The sequence below is a fragment of the Protobothrops mucrosquamatus genome, unplaced genomic scaffold (assembly GCF_001527695.2).
Source record: "Protobothrops mucrosquamatus isolate PMUCROS unplaced genomic scaffold, P.Mucros_1.0 scaffold8, whole genome shotgun sequence".
NCBI classification, from domain to species: Eukaryota; Metazoa; Chordata; class Lepidosauria; order Squamata; family Viperidae; genus Protobothrops; species Protobothrops mucrosquamatus.
Window position 1 is genome coordinate 2,663,335 of NW_015386395.1, and position 9,195 is coordinate 2,672,529.

The window sequence follows — 9,195 nt, forward strand, 5'->3', positions numbered from 1 at the left end:
AGCAGGCCTGGCCTAGGGAGGATTTTAAATCGGGTTCATTTTTTAGAAAATTTTAAACAGCACAACTCTAAAATATTTGGTTTTAATTGGTTTTATTTGGTGGGGATTGTAAATATGTTTCTGTTTTTAAATATGTTGTGAGCCGCCCTGAGTCCCGTTGGGAGAAGGGCGGGATATAAATCAAAATAAAGTAAAGTAATAAAGTAATATTGCAAACTATGTTTCCCCTTGAATGTGGAGGTTACTCTCATTATCTGCTCTGGTTAATAGTTAGTAATCAGTGCACAGAAGACAGAATCTTTTAGAGCTTTCCAAGATAGCAGCCATCACCACTACTTCTGACAGTATGAATGAATTATGCATTAAATAAATAAGTGCTTTCTTTAATCTGGCCTGAATCTGTTGCCAATGAGGTTCAGTACGTGATTTCCAAGTTCTTATGTGCTATATCATAACAATAGTACTTAGACTTATATACCGTTCCATAGTGCTTTACGGTTCTAAGTGATTTACAGAGCCAGCATACTGCTCCCAACAATCTAGGTTGGGGGTCTTCAAACTTGGCCCTTTTATGACTTGTGGAGTTCAACTCCCAGAATTCCTCAGCCAGCATGCCTGGCCAAGTTTGAAAGACCCCTGATCTAGGTCTTCATTTTACTGACCTCGGGAGGATGGAAGGCTGAGGCAACCTTAAGCTGGTCAAGATCGAACTCCTGGCAGTGGGTAGAGTCAGCCTGCAATACGGCATTCTAACCACTGCACCACCACAGCTCATTATACGACATTGAGTCTGATCTCTCCATTTCTGATTTTTCTGCACCCTCATTCATAATTTAATTTCTGTTGAATCCCACTGGTGCTTGTCCTAATATTTTGGAACACTCTTTTTCTAATCTAAATCGTCTAAGCTGTGCATATGACCATTTGTTCTTTCCTTGGGGTATAATGCCTCCTCCATCTTTCCTTATTGCTTTGCTTTCCTGATTTAGTTTGCCTTTTTTAAAATGAATCCTTTTCCTAAGTTATCTTTCTGAATGTCCCTTGTAAGGGGCAGTACAGGTGAGTTTTAATAAACTTTGTCGTGGTGCCTTTGCAGAAAGAGATGTCAGCCGCACAGATAGAAACAACAAATTCTATGAGGGCAATGAGAATCCAGGACTGGTACTGTTGAATGATGTGCTGATGACATACTGCATGTATAACTTTGATCTAGGTGAGTTCCAAGCAAGAGCACCAGTTGAAGTCATCATGGCTTAAGAGGGGGCTCTTAGAAGCATAGAAACACAGAAAACTGATGGCAGAAAAACACCAAGTGGTCCATCATTAATTTATTTTTATTTGTAGTCATTATTTTTTTACTTTTATTTATTTTATTTTAGTCAGATGATAGACATGCATTTATCCCAAGTATGTTTAAACTCAGTTAGTGATGATTGACCCACTTCCTCCACTGAAAGTTGGTTCCAAGCTTCCATTACTCTTTCTATGAAGTAATATTTTCTAACATTATTTTTGCACTTTCCTCCTGTCTGTTTGAGGTCATGCCCCTATGTTCTTGATTTTTGCTTAATATTGAAACTATTGCCCTTTGGAAGCTTAATGGACAAAGACTGAAGGAAGCAGAAGTATGGGTAGTAAGGAACAGATACAGTTTAATCATGTGCAGCTACATGGATCTGAAAAGAAAAAGGTGCTTCAGAGGGAATATGGGCATCTTATCATACCTGTCAATGTTTCTGTAAAGAAGCCACAAATTTGGGGGGCTGAGCTAGCAGTCATGTGGCCTAGCACCAGATGCGTTTGAATTAATGAGAGAGTGTTCATCACTGTCTTCTTAATGGCATGTTTCCTGGAACTGTGTGAGCCCAGGAAAAGGTGTAGCTTCTTTTAAAGAGTCACCCACAGAAAAGATAAGCATTAATTTCAAGCTTGAAAAATCACATCAAATGAAGAAATTAAAACTCATTATTTCTTTTGCTTGCCTGAACAGGGTACGTACAAGGTATGAGTGATCTCCTGTCCCCCATTCTCTACATCACCCAGAATGAAGTCGACGCCTTCTGGTGCTTCTGTGGTTTCATGGAACTGGTGGTGAGTACACTGTCAGGGTCAGCCCAACTTGTTGGAAAATAAAAACTCCTTGTAACCATAATTAATTAATTAATATATTCTTACCCTCATTTTAAGACATTTTTCAAAGTTACAGCATGAAATTCAGGAAAGCTATGGGTCTATGGCTTGATTTGCTACTAGTTTCATTTTAAAAAAATGTGCTTGGATTATAATCTTGGTTTTGTATTTTAAGCCTTGAGGGCTACTTTTAGGGAAGAGGCTGGTCTATAGGTAGTCCTCGGCTTATGACCACAATATCGCCCAAACTTTCTGCTGCTAGGTGAGATATTTGTTAAGTGAGTTTTGGCCCATTTTATGAGCTTTCTTGCCACAGTTGTTAAGTGAATCAAAGCAGTTGTTAAATTAGTAACACAGTTGTTAGGTGAATAATCTGGCTTCCTCCTTTATTTAGCTAGTCAGGTTAGAAAAGATGACCACATGACTCTGGGACACTGCAACCACCATAAATATGAGTCAGTTGCCAAATGTCTGAATTTTGACCATGTGACCATGGGGATGCCGCAAAGGTTGTAATTGTGAAAAATGGTCATAACTCACTTTTTTCAGTGCTGCTGTAACTTTGAACGGTCACTAAAAGAATCGTTGTAAGCCGAGGACTACCTGTATACATTTACTTAACAATAATTACTTTTCCCCACTCGTTTTTTCATGGTCTTGTGTTCTGCTTGCAGCATCACAATTTTGAAGAAAGCCAGGAGTCCATGAAACGCCAGCTTTTCCAGCTCACCTTGCTTCTTAGAGTGCTGGATCCCCCACTCTGTGACTTCTTAGGTACAGGTGTATTACAGGTGTAGAAAAGTTAAAAATTAAGGGAGTCTGTTTCTATGGAGTTGGTTTATGTTTTTGTTCTTTATTGCATGTAATGTTAAAGAATTGTTAAATCTAATTATTCAGGGGCTTTTTCATCTTTCCTTAATTTGACCTACAACTCCTTTAAAGACTCAAAAAACATATTTTACGCTAATGAATACCTATCTACATAATTCCATCTTTTGCTTTTGTTTCTGTCCTATTTTTCTTGCTTCCCATAGACTCGAAGGAGTCTGGCACCTTATGTTTCTGTTTCCGATGGATCTTGATCTGGTTCAAGAGAGAATTTCCCTTCTCTGAAATTCTTCAGCTTTGGGAGGTGAGACTGGGGGAAAAAAATTCTTACTCAAGTCAGGACGATTAAGGGAAACCTAAGTGATAATTCGTTTCATTTTGGAGATTGGTGGAGGGAACAGAGAAAACAGACTGGTGAAAACCAGTGGGACTGCAGGTACAGTGTTGAGATGTGGGGAAATGTCCGAGGGAGATTTACAGAGGCAAAAAGTGTTAGAAAGGCAGAGACTTGTGGGAATGTTTTCCAGCCGTTTCTTCAACAAGTTTAGATTTTCATGTATAACATTCTCAGATGGTATCTCAACACGCAGCTGTCAGTCCTCATGCTGCAGAGAACCCTTCCTTGGAGAGAGGCGGTAAGCCGAAAGAATCCCAGATACACATTGCAAGACAGCACAGCAGTCACATCATCTGGATCTGCTTTTGTGGAGTCCAAATCTAAGTGAATAATGGCCAGTTTTATTGGCAGGTTTCTTAGCAGTTTCCTGCCCATTCTTCTCCAAAGGGAAATGGACCCTTTTGAATTAGACCCACTGGACATAATTCTTCCAATGCACAATTCTGCCAATAGAGAAACATTGTTTCTCCTCTTATCACCATGATATCAGCCCAGATATGTACCTGTACTTGGGTTAGGTTGGATTCAATCCTTGTCTTTCTCCGTCACTTCCCTAAGTGTACAGGTAGTCCTCAGGTTATGATGGCAACTGGGATTGGAATGGCTAAGCAATGTGGTCACAAAGTACAATGTCATGTGACTGCATCGCTTAGTGATGGCAATCTCGGACCTCATGTGATTGGAATCCTAGGCAAGCCGGCTGGCAGATAACAGTTGCAGATGGGTGAGTCCTGCGGGTAAGCATTACTAAATGTGGGTGGGCCGGCAGGGGACACAGGTGGGTGCTACAGCACGGGCAGGCTGGTGGGGAAGATTCCTAATGATGATCCTGTGACTGCACCTCCTATGAGTCTGTGACAATTCGCTGCAGCCAACTCACCACGGCCAAGTTGCTGTGGGACAACTCACTGTGGGGCAAGAGGAACCTCGGAGTCCTAGTGGACAATCACTTAAATATGAGCCAGCAGTGTGCTGCAGCTGCCAAAAAGGCCAACACAGTGCTGGGCTGCATTAACAGGGATAGAATCAAGATCACGTGAAGTATTAATACCACTTTACAATGCCTTGGTAAGGCCACACTTGGAATACTGCATCCAGTTTTGTTCACCGCGATGTAAAAAAGATGTTGAGACTCTAGAAAGAGTACAGAGAAGAGCAACAAAGATGATTAGGGGACTGGAGGCTAAAACATATAAGGAACGGTTGCTGGAATTGGGTATGTCTAGTTTAATGAAGAGAAGGATGAGGGGAGACATGATAGCAGTGTTCCAATATCTCAGGGGCTGCCATAAAGAAGAGGGAGTCAAGCTATCCTCCAAAGCGCCTGAAGGCAGGACAAGAAGCAATGGGTGGAAACTAACCAAAGAGAGAAGCAACCTAGAACTAAGGAGAAACTTCCTGATAGTTAGAACAATTAACCAATGGAACAACCTGCCTCCAGAAGCGGTGAATGCTCCAACACTGGAAGTTTTTAAGAAGAGACTGGACAGCCATTTGTCCGAAATGGTATAGGGTTTCCTGCCTGAGCAGGGGGTTGGACTAGATGACCTTCAAGGTTCCTTCCAACTTTACTACTACTACTACTACTACTACTACTACTATTATTATTATTTATTTATAGTAATATCAAATAAATAGCAATAGCATTAGCACTTAGACTTATATACCTCTTCACAGTGCTTTACAGCCCTCTCTAACCGGTTTACAGAGTCGGTATTTTGCCCCTAACTATCTGGGTCCTCATTTTACTGACCTCGGAAAGATGGAAGGCTGAGTCAACCTCGAGCCGGGTGAAAATCAAACTGTCGAACTGCTGGCAGTCAGCAGAAGTAGCCTGCAGTACTGCATTCTAACCCCTGCGCCACCAAGGCTCTAAATCAGGGGTAGTCAACCTTGGCTCTTTTATGACTCGTGGACTTCAACTCCCAGAATTCCTGAGCCAGCATGGCTGGCTCAGGAATTCTGGGAGTTGAAGTCCACGAGTCATAAAAGAGCCAAGGTTGACTACCCCTGTTCTAAATGGTGGGGAATAGAATTGTTAAAGAAAGAATGCAATAGGAGAGCCAAAATGAAATGTGAATGGCAGAAAATAAAATATTTTTTTAATTTATTTTAAAAAATTAAATTGAATCGTTAAAATTGTCCAATGGCGAGTTGTCTCGCAGTGAGTTGGCCGTAGCGACTTGTCCCACGGTGAGTTGGCCGTGGGAGTTATCCCATTGTCGAACAAGGGGTGGTAACCCAAGAACTACCTGTAGTTTCTACCAGAGCTCCTTCCTAAGCTAAAAGCATCCTTGGAATTGATGCTCAGAAGCTATCTTGTGCCCCTTTTATTTCTGAGTTCCAAGGATCAGTGTCTATTCAAACAACCTGCTATACTACCGGTAGGTCACTCTAAAAATCCCCAAGCATCTGCAGGAAATCACTTGATCCATAAGATTCCTAGGGTGGAGTATCCTCATTGGAGGCCTGCAGAAAAAAATGATCAGAATATTGACCAGGCAGTGACCTGACCATAGTAAAGATCCACATTTAGATTGATCTTAGATAGGTCCAACTGCTTGATCGGCCTCATTGTGTTGCTGGGTAGGTGGTGATGGTGGAGTTTTGTGGTTTTTATGTTGTGGGTTTTTAATGTTGTAAGCTATCTGGAGTCACCTGTGTGTGACTCTGGGCAACCATATAAATTTGTTTAGTAAACAATACAATAGCATTACTTAGCAAGGAGAGGAGAATTGTGCAAATTTCCTGAGGAGTTCAGTAAAAGGGGACAATTAATTCCGATGTACGACTATTGCATCTCACCTTCCTGCTGTAGATCAGTGGTTCTCAACCTGTGGGTCGGGACTCCATTTGGGGTCGATCGACCATTTCATGGGGGTCGCCAAGCAAGGCTGTCCGCCATTTTTTTTGTCCGCCAGTTTTTTCCCCTTTTCCGGCGGGTGCCTTACCTCCCTTGGGCTGGGCCAGCTGGTGGTTGGCCTGCTCTGTCTCTGCCGCTTGCCAGCTACACCTCAGCCGGCGCAGGGGGCGGAACCACTCATGCGCGGCGCTCCCGGGCAGGGAAAGTCCTCGACTTACGACCGGTTGGGTAGTCCTCAATCTACGACCGGTTTAGTCCTTGACTTACGACCGGTTGAGGTCGCGGCATTAAAAAGGTTGAGAACCACTGCTGTAGATAAATCAGGCAAGTCTCCTAAGTCTGCGTGGATTGAAAGATCTTCATAAGCAGCTCTTGATTTGGGCTTACAAATCTAGTTTTCTTCCTCTCCACTTGGCACAGAACTGTACTATAGAATTTAACAAGGATGGTTTCTTGTGGAGGGAGAGTTTATTAAAAGTAGATTCCCTCAGTCTCAGTTGTTTTCTCACAGAGGAACTTGGTTGAAATCTGGTCCCGTGGCAAAAAGTGATTTGGGAAGGTTAAATGATAGAACCAGGCAAGCTACATCTTCTATTTTTTTTTCACCGAACAAGGTTCATCTCAGGGATAAGATGGTCCAATGGATGATGGGAAAAGATAGAATATTGTTTGCAATAGTGGCGAATATCTTCAGCTCGGGTGTAGGATGAGGGTGTAGGTTTGTTCTCCGAGCCTCTGGGTCCCCTAAACCAGGGGTGTCAAACTGCTGGCCCGTGGGCCGGATGCATCATAACAAAACTGCACCCACCCCTTTGCTGGCAATGGCAAAAAAGTCCAATACGTCGCGACACGTTACGTGACGTTGCGAGTTTGGCACCCCTGCCCTAAACTCTCCTGAACTTGTTACCTAGCCTGGTAATAAAATGTTCAGAAACCAAACCACAAGCTGGGAGAACAAACCTTCACCCTCATGTAATATTGTGCTTAATTAGGCAATATGATAAATAATATTGCTAGTTGATACCCTTCCCCAGTCTAAATTGTCTTCATATCCCTCATTCCAGGTATTATGGACGGAATTACCTTGCCCCAATTTCCATCTGCTGGTGGCTTGTGGCATTCTGGATGCAGAGAGACAGGTTCTTATGAACTCTGGTTTTGGCTTTAACGAAATCCTCAAGGTGAGGGCCGAGCAGATGAAGGCTTTCTCTTACCTCTCACTCATAAGGATGGAACATAAAATCATAGCATAGGTTTGACTTTGAACTCTATCCTTGCATTGACATGTACCATTCAGTTTCAGTTTACAAGAACAAATACTGAATTATGCTAGTAGTTTGCTTCTGAAAAATAAATAGTTTATGCTGGAAAACAATGCATTTTTCCACTGAGATTTTCTGTCGTTGTGTCCCCTGCTGTTATGCAAAGTTTCTGCTGCTTTGCTTGGTTAAGGAATAATGTATTTATTTCACTATATCTCAGTCATTTTCTAGAAGTCTTTCGCTTTGGCTTTTACATTCATAATTCGTACATGTCTTTTATAACAGTTCCCCAAACATCTCGGAATATGCATTCTGGTTTATAGGAAATACTTTTTTCTGAAGGATTTTTCATATAGTCCATTCCATTCTTTTCTGTCCAGTTGAATTTTACATTCATGATTAGCAGAGTGTCTTCTTTTTGTTTGTGTCTTTCCAAAGCATATTAATGAACTGACCATGAAGATGAGCGTGGAAGACATCTTATGCCGGGCTGAGGCAATCTACAGGCAGTTGGTTTCTACTCCAGTGAGTTTTTGCCAATGAGGCATGAAGCTTTCCTACTGCAGTCTCCTTTCTGGAGCCAATAGGCAGACATCCACAATAAGAGGGAGGTATAAAATATGCCCAAATAATGATCCAACCTCCACTGGATTGAAAGAATATTTCCCAACCAGATGTCTTAAATATTTCTAGCTAGCATAGCTGTTGGCTTTTACCTTCAACATTTCCTGTGTTTGAGACTCAGGCTGAGCAAGATGAAGAGCAACCTGGTGGCTTTGGGACCTGACATTATTGGGAGACTAAAATGGCTAGGTAGAATGTTGCCCTCCTCAAAACACAAGAAGTGCTTCACCTGTTGTGTGGTTATATGTGTGGTTATTAACAATAGTGCTTACAGCTGATTTCCTGTTCAGCTATCAGAATTACGTGACACCAAGCATGCTCAGTTTTCATTGTGCTGCTTGAGTGTTTTTTCCAAGTTCTTATAAGTTGCTGATCATGTGCTTTGTGTGCAAATGGCACAATATTATTATTAGGGTTCACTGCACAGTCAGCCAGATGTTTAGGCTGAATTTGGCATTTTATCCACCTATCGGGTCCTTCCCAAGGATCTGGGATCGGTAGATGTTTAGTATAAATCAAGATATGTATTTAACCCAATGAGGTTTGGTGTATGTGTGTTTGTGTGTGTGTATATCTATACACCCACACATTTGTGCCTTTGAGCCTATTAGCTCCTGGAACCTTCAGGGACAAGTCCCTGCAGCTTAGCAAGGTTTTTCAGAATTGGTTTGCCATTGCCTTTCTTGGGTTGAGAGAAAGTGACTGGCCCAAGATAGGGCTGGAATTCCCAGTCTCCCGGTTTCTAGTCTGATGCCTTAACCCCTATATCAAACTGCTTGTAGTATTGTGAAGTAATATATAAATATATACGTCAATCCCTTTTTAATGCTGTCAGACCTAATGGTGATCACATATCTGGTGACCGTGAATAGGTAGTTCATGTAGCATTGTGTATTTATTTATTTATTTATTTTATTATTTTAATTTGTATACCGCCCTTCTCCCATAGGACTCAGGGCGGTTCACAGCATATTAAAAACAAATAATAAACACAAAATACAAAAAATTACAAAATACAAAAATACAGAAAATAAACCCCGATAAAAGCCGAATTAAAACCAAATATTACAAGCTGTGTTTCCAATTAAAAT

General features: G+C 41.6%; 1 protein-coding gene across 1 annotated transcript in view; it reads left to right on the forward strand.

Annotated features, from left to right (window-relative positions):
- Nucleotides 1-9,195, forward strand: part of LOC107282502 (TBC1 domain family member 17) — a 23,587-nt gene that overhangs the window by 10,558 nt on the left and 3,834 nt on the right. Inside the window, exons 11-16 of the mRNA XM_015810282.1 lie at nucleotides 1,097-1,213; nucleotides 1,991-2,091; nucleotides 2,805-2,904; nucleotides 3,165-3,262; nucleotides 7,283-7,399; nucleotides 7,919-8,005. Coding sequence (XP_015665768.1) covers nucleotides 1,097-1,213; nucleotides 1,991-2,091; nucleotides 2,805-2,904; nucleotides 3,165-3,262; nucleotides 7,283-7,399; nucleotides 7,919-8,005 — 620 coding nt within the window. The remainder of the gene's footprint in view (nucleotides 1-1,096; nucleotides 1,214-1,990; nucleotides 2,092-2,804; nucleotides 2,905-3,164; nucleotides 3,263-7,282; nucleotides 7,400-7,918; nucleotides 8,006-9,195) is intronic.